Source organism: Trichosurus vulpecula, chromosome 2, assembly GCF_011100635.1.
Source record: "Trichosurus vulpecula isolate mTriVul1 chromosome 2, mTriVul1.pri, whole genome shotgun sequence".
In the NCBI taxonomy this organism is placed as follows: Eukaryota; Metazoa; Chordata; class Mammalia; order Diprotodontia; family Phalangeridae; genus Trichosurus; species Trichosurus vulpecula.
The window spans coordinates 431,679,784-431,702,658 of record NC_050574.1 but is presented as its reverse complement, the minus strand read 5'-3'; the positions used below and the strand labels follow the sequence as shown (position 1 = coordinate 431,702,658).

General features: G+C 38.3%; 1 protein-coding gene across 1 annotated transcript; it reads left to right on the top strand.

Moving 5' to 3' along the window:
- The first annotated feature begins 331 nt into the window (after positions 1 to 331).
- DYNLT3 (dynein light chain Tctex-type 3) lies at positions 332 to 21,174 on the top strand. The gene is made up of 5 exons (XM_036746856.1): positions 332 to 388; positions 10,187 to 10,228; positions 11,010 to 11,133; positions 13,301 to 13,378; positions 19,422 to 21,174. The coding sequence occupies exons 1-5, from the start codon at positions 359 to 361 to the stop codon at positions 19,496 to 19,498; spliced, it is 351 nt and encodes a 116-aa protein (XP_036602751.1). The 5' UTR covers positions 332 to 358; the 3' UTR covers positions 19,499 to 21,174.
- Positions 21,175 to 22,875: the final 1,701 nt, after the last annotated feature.

The following is a 22,875-nucleotide window of genomic DNA, read 5'->3' as shown; positions in this document are numbered from 1 at the left end:
ATGTCAACATGACCATTCCTCTCGGTTTTAACATTTTAGGACTCCAAGCTCCCCCTCCACCAAAGAGGGTCACCCTAAACCACAGAGAAGCACAGCCTGGGGGCGGGGCTGGGGCTAGGGAGGGGCGGGGCTGGGGCTAGGGAGGGGCGGGGCTGGGGCTAGGGAGGGGCGGGGCTGGGGCTAGGGAGGGGCGGGGCTGGGGCTAGGGAGGGGCGGGGCTGGGGCTAGGGAGGGGCGGGAGGAGGTGAAGACAGTGCGGGAGGGAAAGCGAGGCGGGGCCTGCACGGGAGGCCAATAAGCACCCCCGGAGGAGGCCCCGCCCCCTAAGGCCCCGCCCTCAGGAAGAGCAGCCGCCGCCATGGAGGAATATCAGCCCCACCACGAAGAGGTACCGCCCCTCCCCACTCCAGGGTCTTTGCTCCCCTCCATTGTTGTCCCCTGGGGGCGCCGCCTGATGTTCTTCCCCTTCGCCACCCGGTTCCGTTCCGCTCTCCGGACTGGCTCCATTGTGTGTTTCCAAGGGGTCCAAGGGGAGCTGGACTGGACTGAGCCGGGCAGGGCCGGGCGGGGCTGGGGGCTTGCGCCTCGCGGGGGGCCGCGTGCCCGGCGGGTGAGGGGTGCTCGGAGGGCTCCAGGACTGCTCGACCCGCTGGCGGGGGGCGGGGGGACCTGCCCTCCTTCCGGTCGCCCTTTTCCCCTGCAGCAGGGTGTGGTCGTTGCCCAAGCACCCCGGCACCCAGACCTTCCTCCCCCCCCCCCCAGCAGCCTCTTAGAACAAAACCGACGCAGGCGCGTGCCCGAGGGGGGGGGGACGCTCTGGCAGGCCCGGGTGGCTCGTGGTTTGGGGCCCAAAGTTTGACATCGGGACCATGGGCGTGGAGGCAGCTGCGCCCACACCTGGACTGGCCGACCCTCGAGTGGCCACCACGGGGTGTCCTAGGACCAGCCGAGGGCTTCCACATAGTAAATCTCAAAGTATCTCTTCTTTTAAAAAAAATCTTTTTATCTGGATAATCATGCCTACTCACATTTGCAGATTTCACTTTTAGAAATCGGGGGGAAAGCTCTGGAATAGGTCCCGATTCCCACTTTTAAGTTTGTTTGGATTTTTAAAAAAATAGATGACAGTGTTTCCTTGACATTTGAGTTTTTATTTGTTGGCATGCTTGTACCACAGAGCATGAATATTCGAGGCTTTCATCTTTTGGCTTAAAATGACATTTTTTTTAATTCCGTAGGCCACTTTTGGGGGCAGCTAGGTGGCGAAGTGGATAGTGGAAAACCTGAGTTCAAATGTGGCCTCACACACTTAGCAGCTGTTGTGACCCTGAGCAAGTCAGTTCATCCTTTATGCCTCAGTTTCCTCAAATGTAAAATGAGCTGGAGAAGGAAATGGCAATGCACTTAAGTATCTTTGTCAAGAAAACCCCAAGAGAGGTCAGGAAGAGTTGGACATGACTGCCCCACAACAAGCCACTTTTATAATCAAGCAAGTGTGATGATAACTCAAGAATTGAAACAAAGGACCCTAATTAGAGTAGTTTTATTCCATCCAATTTTGTTGGTGAACTGCAGTCTACTTAAAGGTTTCTAAACCCTTTAATCCACACATAAGTCTTCAAAAAGGTGATCAAGGAATTATACAGTTTCAGAATTTGTTCACTTGTTTCCTCTGAACTAACAAATTATTAACTTAATTGTGCACTTCTGAACACTTACTTAACTAGCAGCAATTTAAATACTTGTTGATCTATTGACATAGAAACAAATCTCTTCTATTTTGGGCTGGGTAATCTACCAAATCATTTACATTACCTAGAGTCATTATTTTTAAAATTTCAGTCTTTTTATATGTTTTATTCCTTTAAAGCCACTTGATCATTTGATACTTGTTCTCATAATTCATAATTTTAACAAATCAGATAAAGACTAAGCAGCTACAAGTTGTCCAACTCATTTGTAGCAGTACAGCTGTATTAACTCTAAAATAGCAAGGCCATCCATAATATTTACTTTGAATGATCTGCCATATAAACCATGTGAGTACTCCTTGCAACTGTGCAAATAACAGCTTTTTTAGGTCTTCTTATACTGTGTGACTGTCATCCCTTTCCTCCCACAAATCCTCCAATAAATCCACCCACTATGCCAAGGGTCTTCCTTTTCATCTCTTGACAATGAAAGGATGCCCGTGGAATATGTGGGCTTTCCATCTTCACTGTGACTACGTGTTTGACCCATCTCCTTTTCCGTTCGTATGTATTGATGATATCCTTTATACCACTTCTCTTGCCCCACTCTTGATTGGTAATGAATGTACTTAGTTATACCCTCTATTCACTCTCTATTTCCTTTTTGGTGACCCACACATTTAATTATTTAGAGACTAGTTTTCCACGAGTTGTGTAACCAGCAGAATTTTGATGTTTAAAAATGGGCCTTTGTTTCAGGGAAAAGGTTAGGGGTCATTAAAAGCACTTCACCAATGTCTGTCACTGCCCACCTACCCATCTTTGCCCACCAGCCTCCAGTAATATCTCTCCTTTGTAACATGTGAAAAGTCCAGCAAAATAAATCAACACAGTGGCCAGCCATGAGAATTTATGTCTCATTACCTTTCTGCCAAGAGGTGAGAGCTATGCTTTATCAGTCTTTTGAAATTATGATTGCTTGATATTTTGTTTAGAATTCTGAGGTCTTTCAAAGTAGTTTTTGCTTCAGTAATTATTGAATTGTTTTATGGTTATGAATTGCTTTCCTGTATCAGCATTTCACTTTGCATCAGTAAATACAACTCTTTCCATACTTCTCTGAATCAATCATATTTTATTCTTCAATTATGCAGTAAAATTCCATTATTCTCATATGTAATTTGTTCTCCAATTAATGGAGATCTATTTTGTTTCCAGTTACTACAATAAAAAGTATGGTATTAATATTCTTTTACATATCAGTCCTTTCCCTCTGTTCTTGAACTCCTTGGGGAACATACCTAATAGAAGTAATACTGGATCAAAGGGTAGGTATAGCTTTATGATTTGGGGGGTATTATTCCAAATAGTTTTGCAGAGTGGTTGTAGAGATTCACTTCTCCGACAATCCACAAATAACTCCAGCCTACAACTGCTATTTTCCTTTTTTGTCCTCTTTGCCTATTTGATGGTTTGTGCAGAAGCTTTTAATCGTACAAAATCAGGATTGTCCATTTTTTCTTATGATGATTCTTATCTCCTACTTAGGTAGAAAATTCTTCCCCTACATTATTGTGAAAGGTATCTCCTTTGTCCTTGAAGTTGTTCTTATGATATGATCTTTTATATTTAGGTAATGCATCTGTTTGGAGTTTATTGGTTTTTATGGCCAAGATGTCAACTTAATTTCTGCCAATCCTTTCCAGTTTTTCCAGCAGTTTTTGTCACATAGCAAAGGCATAAGTTGGTATTTTTGGATTTATCAACACAATGCTATTCTGTTTAATTTCTCTTGGGTCTTGTTTATCTAATCTGTTCTATTGAATCAACTTGTCTTTCTTAAACTAAGATCAAATCTTTTAATCTTTAAATTAATTTAGTTTGTGTATAATGATTTTGGCCTACTGCTATAGCCTTATCATGAGTAATTAATATCTCTCAATTTATTAAAGACTTTTTGTTTTTTTAAAACAAAAGTTTTGCAGATATATTGATCTAAATCCTGAGAGTGTCTTGAGTAGGCAGACCTTTATTTACTTAGGTTTTCCTGTGGATACTTAGACCATGCTTCTTTGAGTGTTTATCAGTCTCATGTAGGAAGCTATGCAATTTATCAGGGCTTAGGATCAGTCAGTACAGACAGGAGCATCTGCAAAAAGTTTTCCTTTTTCAATTGGCACTCTTCATACCCTGGGCATCTTTCATGACAGTGGTGTACAACCCCTAACCAGAGGAGATCACAGAAGCTACTTGGGGAGATAGTGTGTTGTGGGGGGAAAGTACTGGGCTTGGAGGCAAGAAAGAAAATGTGTTTGAATACCAGTTACATGGCCTTGGGAAAGCCAGTTAATACTCGCAATAATACTTGCAATACCTTTCTAGTTGGGGTGGTTAGCAAGCCTTCAATTTCTATATGTGTTAGTTATTATGTAGCAGTACAACTTATACCTAACTAAGAATCTTTCAACAATATCACTGACAGCTTCAGGGAGGGCACATCCATGACCTTTACGATACCCTGTTTCACTCTGGCACAGCCCTGATCATTAAGGAGTTTTCCCTTAGATCTAGTCTAAATCTGCTTTTCTACAACTTTGTATCTGTTGCTCCTTGCTCTGACCCCTAGAGCCAAGCAGAACAGCATGGTCTGTCTCCACATAAAAGCTTAAGACACTTGAAGAAAACTGTGTACTTAAGGATCATAAGTTCTCCTACTTTCACATTTTCTTTTATTCTTTATGAGAACTAGTGGGACCCTACAGGATATTTATGTTGATTAGGAGTTTAGAGTAAAGTTCTTTATGGAATATTGGCCAGGCTAAGCTGTACTCCTTCCCTCACTCCTCTACTCAGCCTCCCAAATCAGGAGCCTTTCATTACTGTAGCTGGAGCCTGAATGTTTTTAACATCTTTTCCATTTCTCCTGTTTTATCCCTTTCCTGTTACTAACATACCCATCCCTTTCCCTTGTACTGGAACTTTTCCTAGTGTGCTTATTGGATTGTATAGCTCCTTATTGTATCAAGTATACATTTCTTAGCCTGGCATTCTAGACTCCTATGATGTAGTTCTTCTCACCTTACCTATCTAGTTTATCTTCCATTACCCCTGAACAAGAGCCCTTTGTTTGAGTCATTCCTGTTTCCTGACTGACCCACAGACTATTAGATTCTTTTTGAACTCCTCTTTTCATCCTTGTTATTCTTCTCTACACCAGCGCTCAAAGGTTCCTCCCCTCCCGCATAACACTTTGCTGGATAGAGTGCTGGAGTAGAATTCACAAAGATCTGGATTCAGACCATTGGCAAATCAGATAACCCCTCTGAATCTCAGTTTCCAAATCTGTGAAATAGCAACACTAATAGTACTTGTCCCACAGGGTACTAGGCAACCTTTGAAGTGTATGTGAATGAATGCTAGTTAGGGTGACCTGGATTCTGCCCTTCCCTAAAGGTCTTCTTCCATAGAGCTCTCCTTAGGCCCCCTTGATTACTCTCCAATGAACTGCCTTAGTCTGTGCCAGATTGTTTATAGGGGTAGGGGACCTTTCCTCATGTGCAGCCCTTTTGACTGAATCCAAGGCCCAAGGTTCTCCACTCCGGTAGTACTTTAAATATCTTGTAGACTATTAGGGTTGGAAGTGACATTAATGATCATGTAGCTCAGCACCCTTATTTTATAATTAAGGCAAGTAAAAACCAGAGAAGAAAATTGAATTGAATAGTTGATTTGTTCAAGGTTGTGCAGCCAGGTGGGGCAAATTTGTATTCTCATAATGTTTTAATAAGTCATTTATCTAAGTCTTGTCTTGCAACATGATCAGAATAATAAGCTCTTTACTGATAAAATGTAAGCTTCTTGAGGGCAAGGGATAGTCTTTTTCTTTTGGTCTATGTAACCCCAGTGCCTAGTACAGTACCAGGCACACAGTAAATGCTTATTGATTGATTACAGACAGGTTTGAATTTTTATTTTAATTCTCCTTAAGCCTGTTTACTGTTGGGCACATAAAATACTTAATAAATATTTTTCTATTTGCTGCTTTGAAAGAGAATTGATCAAAGTTGATCAAACTAATTACTTCAAAGTAAATCAAAAAGTTTGAGAAAAGCATTCTTTGTTTTGTTGAATACTATGTCCTTTCATTTAGTTAACTGGAGAAGTTTGTCACTGAAATTAATTTCCAGTTCATTTCCAGTTAGGTTTTTCAGAATATATTTGCTGGCCTATGTTAAGAGTGTGCAGTGAATCAATAAAGGGAACATTTCCCTTCTCTTATCATAGATTACACACTACAGTTTTCTGTAATTCATTTCTTTAAAAAAAATAAACAACTTATTGCTAATTTAACAAACATGAGTTAGAAACAGAGACTGAGAAAGAACTTTCCATACAGAGAGGATTATATCAAGTCACAACTCTATTAATTTTAGCTTGCTTTAAAAAAACCTATAATTCAATGTGTTAATTTTGAAGCTAGTATTATACCTTCCTATTGGTCTCCGTACCTCAAGTCTCTCTGTAGTTCAGCCTGCTCGGCTCATAGTAAGTGCTTATTAAATGCTTGTTGAATGACTGTCTGCTTATCTGTTTTTCCCTCTGAACTTTTTTCTTTTCCCTTCTGTGCATTTTAAAAGATGCTGCAGTGCCCTTTTTTTCTTTTTGGCAGCACTTTCACTAGTTCCTTATTGTTCACTCATTTTTCAGTCATATCTGACTCTTGGTGACTCCATTTGGGGTTTTCTTGGCAAAGACACTGGAGTGATTTGCTATTTCCTTCTTCAGCTCATTTTACAGGTGAGGAAACTGAGGCAAATAGGGTTAAGTGACTTGCCCATAGTTACACTGTTGTTAAGTGTCCGAGGTCAAATTTGAACTCAAGTCTCTATCCACTGCACCAGCTAGACTAGCTTCTCATTTCTCTAGTTATTAGCGATTTGGAGCATATCTTCCTAGAGCTATTGATACCTTGGATTTTTTTCATTCGAGACCTCTTTGTCTATATTCTTCAGCCATTCATCTCTTATGGGCAGTTATTCGTTTCTAAAGGAGAAAAAAATGCCCCCCACCTATGTTTTCGCATTATTTAATGGTTTATTTCCAGATATTGGGAAATTATGTTAAATATCTTATGTTCTTTGTTCTGCCACATGAGATAGTCACTATCTGCTGCTGCTTTAACAATTTCCAGACCTAGATTATTACTACGTCCTGCTCGGATTATTTTTAGAATCGACACTGCCACCACCATCCTTTACATACACGCATTCACATATAGTGTGCACAGGCACGCAAGCACACACCAACACAGACATCAGGGAAAAAAAGGCTATCTGACTTTAAAGGCTGAAGATAATCACCTCTCAAAGGGACTCTTTTATTTACAAAAATATTTATAGTAGCTCTTTTTGTGGTGGCAAAGAACTAGAAACCAAGGGGATGTCTACCAGTTGAGGAATGGCTAAGCAAATTATTGTATATGAATGCAGTGGAATCTACTTGTACTCTAAGAAATGTTGAAAGGTGTGATTGAGAGAAACCTGGAAAGACTTGGATGAACTAGTGAAGAGTGAATTGAGTGGAACCAGGATGAGAATTTATGTAGTAGAAATAGCATTATAAGGAAAAGAACTTTGAAAGACTTAAAAACTCTAGTCATTGCAATGACCAACCACAATTCCATGTTACCCACCTGCTGACACAGAGATGACAGACTCACGATGCAAATTGAGACATACGTTTTGTGAACAAGACCAATTCAGGAATTAATTTTGCTTGATTATGAATATTTGTGAAGAGAGTTTTGTTTTTCTTGTTTTTCCCCCTCTGAGGAGAAGGTAGGAAAAATAATTGTATTTAGTTTAATTCAAAATTTTCAGAAATGATGTCTATCTTTCTAGGACTCCTTTAAGATTCTGTTCTACCTTTAAAATATTAGATGTCTCAAGTGAATCTTTGATCAGTTCTAAATTATAATCAGTCCACATTTGAATTCTCTAAAAGCTTAAAGACCTGATTGCATGTGTGTTTGTGTGATTAATGAAAGACACTGATGTTTCTGACGTTAGATATTTGGAGACAACATTGTTATCCTGTTTTGTCCACTTCTGCATAGATATGAGAAACTTATGATCCTCTAGGGCAGGGGTGGGAAACCTGTGGCACCAAGGTCACATGTGGCCTTCTATGTCCTTGGGTGCAGCCTTTTGACTGAGTCCAAGTTTTATAGAACAAATCCTTTTATTAAGGGGATTTTTTCTGTGAAGTTCAGATTCAAGTCAGAGGGCTGCACTTGAGAACCTAGAGGGCCACATGTGGTCTTGAGGCTGCAGGTTCCCCACTCCTGCCTAAGGAGTTGAGCTTCCCCAAAATTACTCATGCTGTAGAGTAGGGGATCTTGACCTGGGATCATAAACTTGTTTTGTGTCTGTGAGTAGGACCAGTTGTTTCCTCTATAACGGGCTTTGAATCTGTTCTGTAACTTGGGTAAGTATTCAGCCTCCAGATTCCCACATCATAGAATATGTAATTCTGGCATGAACAATGTTGAATGCTTCTATCAGTTGTCTATCTTTATTGTAGAACCTCAGGATTATTTACTGCCCAAAACAGTTCATCATACTGTAAGTCTAGAATACATTTGTGGTATAAAATGTGGTACACTTAAACTATGAAGTCCTTTCACCTCTTTTCTGAGATTTGCCTTGCTTTGAGAGAATACAGTACACAAGAACTTGAACTTATTAAACAGATAAAATGAGGTTTTTGTTCTTTTTTTACATTTTAAAATGATCTTTTGCTTTACAAAAGCATTTACCACAAGAAGTTCCTTTTGTCAGTCACATTTCGTTACTTAATATGTGCTGGGAACTGTGCTATCTGAGGATACAAAAACTAAAAATGCAATAATCCCCACCCCAAAGCTGTATCAAGGAAAACAACATATACATATGTAAATAAATACATGATAATTTGGGGAGTAGGGAACACTAGTTCTTGGGTTGTATCAGGAAAGGCTTTATTTTTATTTTTTTGAAAGAAACTTATTTAATTTTAATTTTTACACATGAAACTGCAAATATTATGTACAAGTTGCTTTTCCTTTTAAATATATAATAAAGTTATGTAACTTTTTTCCCTCCCTCCTCCCTCCCCTGCTCTAGAGATGGCTACCATTAGATACAAATGTGTGTGCATATATGTATGTATACACACATATATGTAAATCCATACTATGGTATTTCTATTTATTCTTTCTTTGGATGCAGATAGCATCTTCCTTCATAGGTCTTTCTTAGTTAATTTGGGTATTTATAATAGTCAAAATGATTTGGTCGCTGAAAGTTCTTAAAACAATGTCACTATTACTGTATACAATATTCTCTTGGTTCTGTTCATTTTGCTCTTCATTATTTTGTTCAATTCTTTCCATGTTTTTTCTAAAATCATTGAACTTATTATTTCTTATAGCACAGTAGTATTCCATCATGATCATATACCACAACTTGTTTAGCCATTTCCCAGTTGATGGGCATCCTTGCGTTTTCTAGTTCTTTGCCACCACAAAGAGAGCTGCTATACATATTTTAGAACATATACCTTCTTTTCCTTTTCCCCTGTTCATATTGGGAAACAGACTAATAGTTGCTGGGTCAAACAGTATAGGCAATTTTATATCTCTTTGAGCATAATTCCAAATTACCCTCTGAAATAGTTGGACCAGGCCACAGTTCCACCAGCAGTGAATTAGTGTCCCAATTTTTCCACATCCTCTCCAATATTTGTCACTTTCCCGTTCTATCATTTTAGCCAATCTGATAGGTGTAAAATGATATCTCATGGTTGTTTTAATTTGCATTTTTCTAATCAATAATGATTTGGAGCATTTTTTCATATTATTCTAAATTGTTTTGATTTCTTCATCAGAAAAGTGACTGTTCCTATCATTTGACCATTTATCAATTGGGGAATGATTTGTATTATTATAGATTTGACAGAGCTCTTTATATATGTGAGTTATGAGGCCTTTATCTGAGAAATGGTCTATAAAATTTTTCCCCCAATTTTCTGCTTTCCTTCTGATCTTGGCTACATATAATTTTGGGAGTAGGGAACACTAGCACCGCACGGGGGTAAGGGAGGGCCAGGAAGGCCGTATTTTAAAGTAGCATTTGAGAAGACTTTCAAAGGAAGTCGACGTGAGTAATCCAGGGTATTTAAGATACAGTTCTGTTTTTAAAAGTTTATAATTTATATACAACTCTTTAGGAATGACTAGTGCATTGACTTGGGTCAGAGGACCTGGATTCAGATGTTACATGTATGACCTTCAGCAAATCATTTAACCTCCCTGTGTCCCAGTTTCCTTATCTGTGAAACGAGAGGGTTGGAATAGATGGTTTCTGAGGTCTAGGTCTTTTAGCCTACATAGCTATGATTCTATAAATGAAAAAAATTCCATATCACAAGCATTTTATCTTTTCATTTTTTTTTAGATTGGCTTCAATGCTGATGAAGCACACAATATTGTAAAAGAGGTAAGTTATATGCATTTTGTTCATTGTCTGGCATTGTAACAACTGCAATTTTCCAGGGTCATGATTTAATTTTTAGTAGAGGGGAGAGCATCAGTATTAAGACATAATCATTTTTTATATAAATTCTCTAAAGCACCATGGTAAACTTTAGTTTGCACATGTATAATTTGCATATTGGTTGAGTATTGTCACTTGTCTTGGGTGTTTTAAGTATTTCCTCAGTCTAGGCAAGCATATTTTTATTTTCTTAAACAGACTTACCTCTTTTAGGTGAAATGGACTTTTTATAGAGGTGCAGTAACTGATCCCAGCACTAGACTGTCATGACACCAAAAAGGTTAAGAACCCCTATTGTATAGAAAAGCTGTCAATGGACATGGAATCAGAAGCCCTGGGTTCATGTCTGCCGCTTACTTGAATGTTTTTTGACCACGAGTTATATGTATATAATAACCTGCATGTATGTGTAATAATAACAGCCATAGCCAGCATTTATATAAATACAAAATGCTCACATCTGTCGTCTCATTTAGTCACAACAGCCTATAAACAGAGGCTTAGAAAGGTTGAGACTTGCCCAAGGTCACATGGTAGTAAGTGTCTGAGGCAGTACTCGATTCCAAGTCCAGCACTATCCACTCTGCTACCTAGCTATGTATGTATATATGTTAGACATGTTTAGTTGATTTAGAAAAGTGTTTATTTCAGGTGAGCTTTTGCTATTTCTACCATAATTTGCCTCAGTAGTCAATGTTTAATCTTTGTTCTCCTGTACTTTTAGTGTATAGATGCTATATTGGGCGGTGTGGATTATAATCAGAATAATGTCAACCAATGGACTGCAGCTATAGTGGAACAATCCTTAACACATTTGGTAAAGTTAGGGAAGACGTATAAATATATAGGTAAGTAGTAGGGTCTGTATTCACTAATTTACTTTCTGCTACTCATGACTTCTTACAAAATTTATAGCCTTCCCTCTAAAATACTTGAATGGGTCTGTGATCTTTTTGATTCAAGAGTTCCCTCCGACAATGCAAATTGTAGCCGACTGATGCCTGCCTCTCCTGTTCTACTCTAGTCTGTATTCTTCCAAATTTTAACCGCATCCAACATATTGGAGACTTTCCTCACTTTCTCTTGACATCATGAGGGTGCCAATGAAGTAATCTGCTCAGTTGTCATCTTTCATACTTGTTGTGTGATCTGTCCATCATCTTTTCCTATCATACAGTTCTTTGACAAAGTCTTTTGCTATTGTTCTTGGAGTTCCTCATTGGTTATGCACTGCTACCTCATGCCCACTGTGACCCTCTTTCTTCCCCACTCTGTGATACTCATCTTTAGTTCTTTGAAGTCTGTGGCGTACCATGTTTCACTGCCATATAACAACACTAGTAAAATGTTAGTTTTGAAAAGATAACTTTTGCTTTCATGGGGAGCTTGGGAGTTTTTCAGTTTCCCAAAAGCAAACCATGTCACTTTCTCCTGTTGGTCCAACTTGTCCGTCTTTACTCTCTGTCCCAGATAAACATACTGGTGGACAAGCTCTGTGGATCAGCCACCCAAAAGCATATTGAATTTTGGGCAATAAACATTCTGCATCTACCTGGTCTCTCCTCTGTGGAAACTTCTGGGAGTGGAAACGTTGTGCAGTATTCTGCATCTTGATGTCATCACCACAACATCATTCACAAACAGAAGCATCTGAAGGACCTCACCATCCACAGGGGACCTCTTTTCAAAACTGGACACTGGACTGGATCTCTCCCATCATAGTGGTGAATACCTTTGATGAGCAGTCTCCCTGTTCCATGTCTTGTCTCATGTTCCTTATTGAACAGAGTTCTTTCTGCTGTTTTTCTTTCAAGAAATCTTGAATGATTCTGATGGGAGACTCCTTGTTGTAAAATACTACATTTTGTTGCACCATATCAGATGCCTTTTTTTGGGAGGACCCTTATATTTTTAGTCTTTCAGTTAACTATTAGGTGGCAAAGATATGGTTCATAGTTGAATTTCACTTGTGAAGGCTTCTTGTTCCTACTGCTAGTGTTCAAATTACTAGCCTTCTGTGTAAGCTACAAGTCTTTGGTCTCTTTTTCATAAACCATACTTTCTCATGTACCCTTCCCTAATCTCTCTTAATCATGTATGATATCTCCTTCACCTGAACCATTAGAGCAGTTGAGTGATAACTCTCTTTTAACTCTTATCACATTCTGAATCGAATTATGATACTGTCTTATTATCTGTGCTTTTGTAAACTCCTTGAGGTGGGAGCCTACCTTCATTTGCATTTCTGTCCCCCAGAGTGCCTTGAACTTAATAACCACTCGGTAAATATTAGTTGAATGAATGAATGAATCAATTAATCAGTCACCAAATGACATGGGATTTTTCTCACTTGCTCTTGTAGGCTATGCAAAAAAATTCCATCCCTCACTACACACAGAACTAATTTAGTCTTATGAATTGCCTTGTACTTTCCCTACACTAATGCCGCCTCCAGCAGCAATGCTGTTCTCAGCACTGTTACTTTCACATTACATCGAAGTGATTCTGCGAACTCAAAGGCTATGTCAGTCAAGAATAATCCTAGCAGCTTATATTGAGATAGAAAGGCTTTGAGTTTGGGCCCAGTAATGAGCTGTATGTTATCCAAGATCCAGTTTTGCTGAGTGTGGTAAGGTTCATTACTAGGTTGGCCGAGCTGCGACACATTTGTTGGCCACAGCAATTCTTGGAGGCTATCTTCTGGGTTAGAGAGGACTGTAATACACAATGGTGGATGCAGTAGATGGAGCATCCATACCAAAGAAATCACAGATTTTTGAAGTATTAAAATATTTGAAGTAAACTAATATGTTTTGTTATTTTCTCTATCCACTTACTATTTGTTCTGTTATTCGTTATTTTTATAGATTTCATACCTATGAAATCAAACATTACCTTGTTAAAGGTATGAAAACTTCATGTATCTTATTTTTTTTAATCTTCTTTACTTTTTATTTAACATATACACCTTCTCTTTGTTTTTGAGCTCACTCATTTTGTGTCTTTATCTTTTAGTTACTTGTGCAGTGATGCAGAAGAGTGGATCTGGCTTACACACAGCCAGCTCGTGTTTTTGGGATACCACATCTGATGGTAAGAACTTTTAAAGACATTCTATCAATGTATAATCAAAACCAATTAGTCCATTTTTGTGACTTATTCAGTACATTGCCTTTCTAGTTCTATCATATTATGTAAAAGTGGTAAGATTCTAAAAGGGATCATAGTGCAGAATTATTTTGTACATGGTGAGACTCTCCTTATCTAACTTTGAGCAAATGCTGCTGAGGATTGATAGGGACAGAGCCGAGACTTTACCTCGTTCCATCCATTCCTCTGTTAATTACTTACAGGTATACCAGCATCACTGCTTCAGACAATATCCCTGTTCTGAAAGTGTCTTCCCGGACTATGGGAAGTGGAGTTTTGCAAATGTTTGGGTACATGTAGTTTTTACATCTCGGTCTGCAGCCCTGGGGGTAAACTCTTGGTGGATTGTGGTTCATTCTGAGAGAGTATGGCCTCAGTGGCTTCATTGTGAGTGGCAGCAGAAAGAGTGCTTGGTTTGAGGTAACAGGACCTGAGTTTTAAAACTTGATCCTGCCACTCAGTGCCTGGGTAACTTTAGTCATATCACTTACCTTATCTTGGACTTGGTTTCCTACTGTGTAAAATGAGGGAATTGAAGCAGATGCCTTCAATATCCTTTCTAGCTATAAATCTTTGATCCATTGAAAGGCCTCATGAATGCTATGGTGCTCTCCCAAACGTGGCCACTGAAAAATTCTTGGGAGCTTCCAGGATATTAGCAAGAGGGGCAGTTAGCTATGAAAATCATGATGGTAATGGTACTTGGTAGACCTCAGGAACTGCTGTGATGATGCCTTTGTGGGTCACAATTTTTCCTGAAGAGCTTTGTTTACAAGTCGTGCGTTCAGACTTGCATCAGCTCAGCTCATGCCCACTAGAAGAAGTAAATGTGATTCATTTAATAGATTAGAATGTCACTTTTTGCTTTAGAAAATCTTGGAGATTGGCATTCATGAAACACCGAAAGGAAGCAGTTTGTTCTGGAGTCTGAATAGCATCAAAGGATATTCATGTTGTCTGAGCCATGTCTAAAATATTTTTCATTTATCCACTCAGGAAATGAATATTAGGCACTACCTCATATCTAGGATTTTGAAAACTAAAGCTTCCCTCAGCTGATGTGTAATGTCTGGAATCTGCCTCTGCCCCTTACTTTCTGTGTGACTTTGGGCCAGTCACTTAACTTCTCTGGGCCTCAATTTCTTCATGTGGGTTGGAGTAGATAAAAGGTGTCAAACATGCTACCTTCTCGAGTGCAGCTGAAGCAGATTAAAGTGTAATTGGGAAATACTTAACAAAATAAAAGTACAATGTAACATAGGTAGTGTTAATATGTGGTTTTCTAAGTCTGCTGCTGGCAGGGATTCTCATTTCTGTTTGAGTTTGATGCTGCTGGCACAGGTGGCCACTAAGTTCCCTCCAGCTTGAAATCTGTGATTCTGTGACTCAGCAGAAGGCAGCTACGTGAATGTGTTGAGGGTCTTGTTATCACAATACAGTCTGAGCTGGCCACTGTCCTTTTCACAAATAATACTAGTCCCCCTGTGAGTGATAGGAATTTGTGGCTGTGGATTTCTTAAGGCTCCAGGTCTGTATATGAATTAGTGAATTTGGCTATGCTATATCCAGTTGTTACACAGTCATAGATTCGTTTTGCATCCAAATTTTGAACCTGTTGGTCTCCAAATACATCAGGAGAATCTTAGTAGTGACTAGGAGATGCTGATTGAATTAATCTTTGACGATAGCAGCTGGCTTCTGTGTACCCTCACGGTCCTAAAACAGTAGTGTGTTGAAAGCTTTCCACTGCTCTTTTCAGGTGGTCATGCTGGGTGAGCCATTGCACAGCCAGTACCACTGAGATCCAAGGGAAAATGGTGAGCTGCACTTACAAGTGCAGCCTGAACCAGGTGAAAATGTAATATATTTTCTGGTATGTAATAAATATCTCCCCTTAGAGACTAAACTCAGGTGAAAGAGGCAGTTGTCTGTAGTAAAAAAATACCATGGTTTTGAACTGCTTTCTCCTGTGCTATCTAATAGCCAAAAAGTTGCTAGAGTCCGTGAGTCTGTACCGGGCTTTTATCTGGAAAGTCTAACAATTAGTGAACTTAGTCACCATTAACAAAATGAGATGAATAGCTGGTATGAAATATGTATGAAATATAAGAGGGGAAGGACAGACAAGAAGTGGTCACCTGAGGAATGGTCTTCCCTTCCTAATTATGCTAACTACCACCCCTGCATGGGACATCTGACCTGATAGTGGCCAATACTGCAAAATCCTTCTCCTTAGCTTCCTAGTCCCTTTGGTAAGGGTCAAACAGACTGAACCCCAAATAGTTTGTTGCTTTTTGAGACTGAATCTTTCCTATCTCATCCAGGCTGGAAGCGCAGCGGCCATTTACTAGTGCCAGACTTAGTGTAGACACCTATCAACTTTAGCCATACTACAGCTCAGAACTCCTCAGCCAAGTGGTCACAGAAGAGGGGGTGTCTTGTTGAGGTCTGGGGGTGCAGAATTATAGGGCCTATCAGGGAAAATCCAGAGCTTACCCTCAACACAAAGGCTCTACTTCATCAGAGTTGTCAAGGATGTGGTTGACTTCCCCCTCGCACATTCATCTTTAATCAAATCTGTTCTTTTTCACAAGTACTAAGTCCTCTTTGAGTGATATACTTCCAAGGATTTGGAGGTGTGTCAAGGCTGAGATTGCTTTAAGGGACTGAGTCATTGAGTTAAGCTTTACTGTATCAAGCATTTGCCCTTGCACTTTCTTCTCTAATTTTTTCAACAAACTAAACAATACAGCTTGGGAGAAGGAACTGCTTACAGTCAAGATGTGGCACCATTCCAGAGTTCCAGATTCGGTGGGGATCCAGAGACTACTCCCTAATGGGGTCGATATAAGCCCCTCAACAAATTGTCTTAGAGTGGATCATTTCCAAACTAAACCCTGACTCACTGTTCAGAAAACATTGTAGTTTACTTGATGACTAAGCCTTGCCTTTGTCAAAATAGCTCAGATCTGTTTCTTGCCAGTCTCTGTAGAAATTAGTTCTCCAAAGACCTTTTGGATTTCAAAGATAAAATCTAGGTTATATCATAAGTACACTAGGGGAGCTTGGGAAAATTTACCTGTCAGATCTGTGGATGAGGGAAGAGTTTATCAATAAACAAGAGCTAGAGAGCAGCACAGAAAGTGAAATGGATAATTTTAATCGCATGAAATTTTAAAAGTATTTACACATACAAAATTAATGCTGCCCAAAGTAGAAGGAAAACAAGAAACTGGGGGAAAATTTTATGGCAGATTTCTCTGATAAAGACCTCATTCTCAAGTATATAGGGAACTGAGCCAAATTAATAAAAATAAGAGCCATTCCCCAGTTGCTAAATGGTCAGTGTGGTGGGTGAAAAATGAATTGACTGAAGAAACAAAACTTCAAGATTCTGAGTATTTTGATTTGTTAAGCAATGCATGCCAGTTGCCTAACAAATCAAAGGCTAGATCCTGAATACAGGGGGAGACTTAACTTTTATACATTAAAACAATCAAAGAAGACCAATTAATTAAAAGGAAACAATACAATAGTAAGTAATCTGATTTCTCATTGGAGGAAATCTTAGGGATTTTACTCATTGGGAGGGGAATGTGAACAGGTGCAGTACCTGAAATGAGAAAGAGATGTTCCACTCTTCCCAAGGGTCTAAACAATCAAAGGGATGTGAAAACAAGTGATCAGTATAAGGTCAGTTTTCAGATAAAAGTTACTTGAGATGTACAATTGTGAGAAAACTCCTTGTGTCGGTCTTTAGATCTGACAGGGTTTCTGGTCAGCCTAACCTTGGTCAGAGCTTCAAGGCCACAGGTTCCCCACCCCCTGACCTAGGTCCTTAGTAAAGAGTCTGTAAGAATCAGGTAGCCAGCTTGCCACACACACAGGGCTAGGTTCAAATAATGCGATAAAATTTTCTCATAATTCCCATCATTATTCAATTATGCTTTCTCACAAAACAGAAATTGGACTGGACCCATAATAGAATAGAAAGGGAACTGAGCTAGCTTCAGATTTGAGTCACAAGATGGAGTCAGTATGGCTCACTCATTTCCCATGACCATTTGCTGCTCCAATCCCCTCAGTTTCCTTAAAAGAATATGAACAGGCAGTTTTCAGAAGGAGAAAGGAAAACTATCAGTAGTCACATGAAAAAATGCTCCAAATCACTATTGATTAGGGAAATACAAATTAGATACCGCCTCATACCTGTCAGGTTGGCTAACATGACAGAAAAGGAAAATGACAAGTGATGGAGGGGATATGGAAAAATAGGAACACTAACACACAACTGGTTGAGTTTGCGAACTGGTCCAGCCATTCTGGAGAACAATTGGGAAGTATGCCCAAAGGGTTGTCACACTGCACACCCAGCAGCACCACTGTCAGGTCTGTATCCTAGAGGAGATCACAGGAAAAGGAATCATTTGTACAGAAATATTTACAGCAGCTCTTTTTGTGGTGGCAAAGAATTGGAAAGTGAGGTAATGATACATGATTGTGATAGAACATTATTGTGCTTTAAGAGATTACTAAGGGAATGATTTCAAAAAAACCTGGGAAGTCTTACGTGAACTGATGCAAAATGTAGTGAGCAGAACCAGGAGAACATTTTACAGCGATATTGTAACAGTAGTTCACCATAAAGACTTAGCTACTCCGATCAGTATAATGATCCTAGACATTTCCAAAGGACTTATGATAAAAAATGCCCTCTACCTCCAGAGAGAGAACTGATGAATTTCAAGTGCAAATTGAGGCATACCCTTTTCACTTTCTTTCATTCTCTTATGTGTGTGTGTGTGTCTTCTTTGGCTACATTGCTAATATGAAAATATTTTGCCTGACTTCACATGTATAATCAATGTATTGCTTGCTTTCGCAAGAGGTTGAGGTGGGGTGAGCAGGAGGAAGAGAATTTGGAACTTAAGTTTTTTAAGATGAATTTTAAAAAATTTTTGTATGTAATTTGGAAATATTTAACAAAATAAATTTAAAAATATATATTTTTTAAAAGATAAAATGCAGTCATTCCATGGAGTACCTTTTTTCTTTCATCAGTGGCATCATAGTGGGATGGGCCCCAGAAAAAATTATTATGGCAAACTTACCTTCTCATCCAGAAAGTCATGTAGGTAGTACATTTGGAGGCCTAATATGATCTAGAACAGAAAATTAAAGAATTCTTCATTTAATCACAAAATCTGGGGTTTAAAACAGCTGTGTCTAGAGCCCTTCTCCCTTGTCAGTGACCTTCTGAGCCTGTACAACAATTCCAACAGTGGTTGCAATTGAGACTGGGGATCTCATGTTTTCTACTTAGCAGTGTGCCATGGAAAATACATAGTGCTCTAAGCCGATATGTCTAGACCAAGGTTTTGCTGACACAGAGAGTTTTGGATGGTGCCGTCAGCTCATGCCTGGGCCAAGTCTTGTTAAAGACCAAGTTATACCAAAGGTCTATATCTAAGGGCAGCAGTAAATGGCTGGGATCAGGAAAAGGGCTGGTAGAGAAGTTTTCTGAAAACAGACCCAAAATGAATGGAGAGTACAACTATATGCCTGTATTTCTTAATAGGTCATAGGAGGAAACCTTGGAGCTTACATTCTTTACTAAACAAACATACCCAGAAAGAGCAAGTGATTAAGAAGTTAAGTCATCAGGATTTGAACTCAAGTTCTCTGGCTCTGAATTTGGGGATCTAACAATTATACCACAGCTACCTACTTCTCAGTAGGTTTCACAGTTAGTCAGCCAGCTGAGTGCTCCTACTGTGTCAACAGAGTGTGTGCTTGGTATAAATGTTCTTATGTGCAGACACCACCAGCCGTGCAGGGCTCTGTTAAGCCCTTGTAGCTGTGGAGTTTTAAATGCCTAAAGGTTTGGGTTTTTTTAAGCAATTAAAATAATTCAAAGATAAAAATCTAGTTCCTTGTCATTTTAGTGTTTTCTGGTGTTTTATTTTATTTTATTTTGTCTTTTCAGGAACCTGTACTGTAAGATGGGAGAATCAAACTATGAACTGTATCGTCAATGTTTTTGCCATTGCTATTATCCTGTAACTAAATGAAAATATTATGCCAGCGCCTTTAACATAAGTAACTATCAAAATGTTCTTGAATAAAACTATTCTTAGTATTTTTAATTATCTTATTTTTGCACTAGAAGCGAAAGTGTGCAATTGACTTCAGAACAGTAAAAATTGAACATTGTAACTAACTAATCTTAGAGCTCAAAGCATACTTTAATTAAACATTTGCTTAGTTAGAAAAATATCAAATCCAGAAAAATAAGGCATTAAAATGTCTAAATACTGTATTTATATTTGCACCAGCCTTCCATTAACACTTCGTATCCAGGGTGATGGGGGAATTAAGTTCGGGATAATAAAGTTCTCTTGAGTTGGAAAAATAGAATTCTCTCTGCATAAGTCTGTATAAATTAACCCAACTTCTTAGTTTAATAATCATCAGTGCCTCATTTGGTTATACATGCAAGATACTATAAGTATTATATATTTTTCTTTTTTTATCAAGTACTATTATATAGTAACTAGAATGAACTTTTTAAAAGTAGTTATTTAATGATTTGTTGCCTTTTATTTCAAAATTTCAAGTTAACAATTGAACAATATTGGTGGATTGATTTCTCTAGCCCAGTAAAGTTCACCACAGAATAATAACGGATATACTGATTCAATAATAATTGTCTTTCAAATCATTCATTCTATGTTCAACAAATAGTTGTTGATTGCCCACTATGTGTAGCATCCTGTTTAGTTGCCACCTTGTTGGTGCCTTCCTCCCGGTTTGGAAACTGTAGCATTTATAATTTGGGTTGTTAACATGGGAATAAAACTATTTGGTCTGCAATTTAGAGCATATAAGACAGTGGTATTTAATTAATTTTAAGAGAAAAATTAAGTGAGCATAAGCCATGCAAAAGTTCACTAAATCAAGTTCTTACAGTAAGTAGATTTTATTTACCATTGTGGACGTGACTAGAGAAGTATTTAAAGAAAGGATAAGTATGCACATTTAATTTTGTTGTTAGTTTCATAACTAGTAAGTTGTATTTATTGTTCTGATTATTAACTGGCATTTGTAAGTCACCTATATGATGTTTAAAATATATAGAGTAAGTTATAAATGTAAAGTGTACATTCATTAGGTTATGTAATAACTCAGGGCTTATGAAATGTAGTAAAATATATTGAGAAGTAAAGACTTTAAATTAGTATACACACAGCTGGGCTACCAAATGCGATGTCAATCTGCTGTCTAAGCAAGAAAATGAGGCTATAAATGCAAATAGCCTGCATAGACTGATTAAATCTATAGAGTGAAGCTAATACATTGAATTTTTGAAGAAAGGTTGAGTGACAATATAGTAAATATTAATGGGGCATAAGATGGTGATACTTGCATGTTTGTATTTTAGCTATATAACAAGGACAGTTTAAGAACTTAAGATGAATATTAGAAGTTCAGTTTAAATGCAGTAGTGTACCTCTTTTGGTACATCAAAATTTATCTCATAACTATTACTTTGATGCTGTTTTTCTTGCACTTGAAGATTGTACTAGAGTGATCAAAGTACTAGTGTAATTGAGTGATGTTATTGAATCTCAGTTTCTTAAAAAATAGTCACAGAAACATATGCCTTGTGAAATCATGTTTTAAAGAACTTGCTTGATACTGTTTCTGTAGCTAAAAGATAATAAAGATTGTCTGCCTTACCTGTGCTTTTGCTTTCTGAATGATCATAGTATGATTAAAAATAAGCCATCATACTGTTGTACAAGGTGCCCAACAGTGGAAATGGAGAGAAATGATCATGTGTGTATGGTTACACACATAAGTGTGCATATATGCATATGTGTATGGATACATATTTGTATGTTTTATATATGTATATTTTAAATGTCCATGTGATTTAAGTTGAAGTTATGGTGTCAACTAGTACAAAACTATAGGCCCTTCTATTTTTTTCTTTTTTCTTTTTAAAATTTTACCCAAAACAGCTCAGTAAAAATTAATTCTGCAGCCATTTCCCCCTAATCCATGTTTATAGGAAAGGCATTGTTTTCCAACATGTAATTGAGATTTGTGTTTGCTTTTAATTAAGAGGCTTAAATTTGTAAAATTAGAATAGTAACTGAGCTTTAACTATACAAGGCTATAATAATGTGTCTGTAAACTACCATCATCCTGTCGTAAAGAGTAGATAATATCCCTGCATTTTCTCTAGTAAAAGTACTCTACTGTCATTCTTTCCTACTAGTGTGTTATCTGCCTCTAGTAGGTAAATATTAGAAGGAAACAGATTTTCTTTCACTATAGTGAAGAATTCTCTAGAATATATAGTAAGAACTCTCCAGAAATAAAATGAGCTGCTTCATTATGTAGTAAGTTCCCTATCACTGGAGGTTTTTTTTTGTTTTTTTTGTTTGTCCTTCATTCTCGAAGAGGACCATGACATTGGGAAGGTGATGTCATGACTTGCAAGTGAATTCGATTAACTGAGGGAGGGCTGTGCAAAGTCACCAGCCTCACTTCTTCCTCCAGAGCCATCTGGGTCCAGTGGCAAGATATAAATCAAGACTACTGGATGTATTAATGCAGTCTAGATAATTACTTGTTTGATTATAAAGGGGATTCATATATACAGTAGAGGTTGAACTAAATGACCTCTAAGACCTTTCCTAAGTCTAAGGACTAGGATGCATGCTGTAAAAGAATAGGTGAGTTCTAGGTACACAGCTTTATAGACCACCTACCCAGTTGGAAGGAAGCTTGATATAATTGGGAGAATACTGCTGTTGAAATCAGCTCATGTGGTTTTAAGTCTTAGCTTTTTACAAATTCATCATGTGACCTAGGATAAGACACAGATGATTTCCTAAGGTACTTCTCAGCTCTAATATTATGTGATTAATTGGGTTCACAAAACTAGTGCAGTGAAAGAACTCTGCGCTTGGAGCAAAAGAATCCTGGTTTTTGTAATACCAGATCTGAACCTCAGTTCTGCTTACTTGGCCTCAGCAAAATCCCCATGCCTGAATGTCTTTTTTTCTTACCTGCTAAATGAAGGTATCGGATTAGATCACTTCCAAGTACTCTTCCTGATCCAAATCTGTGATAAGAGTTCAACCACCTAGACATCTGCTAGAAGACTCATTGAGCTTTTTTTTTTTTAAAAAAATAAAGCAGCTGGTGACATCTGACTTTCTTTGCTCCCATTTCCTCTCTGAAAGTAGAAGAGGTTTACTCGACTTAATTCTAACCAAAAAGAAAGAACTAGGTAGTGAAGTGAAAGTAATGGGAATCTTGTGAAAAAAATGACTGTCATCTTTGAGTTGTTATGGGCAAGAAGATTTATGAACCTAGAGGTACCCAGGGCCTGAGGCCAATAAAAGATGGTTTGAGAAGGATTTAGA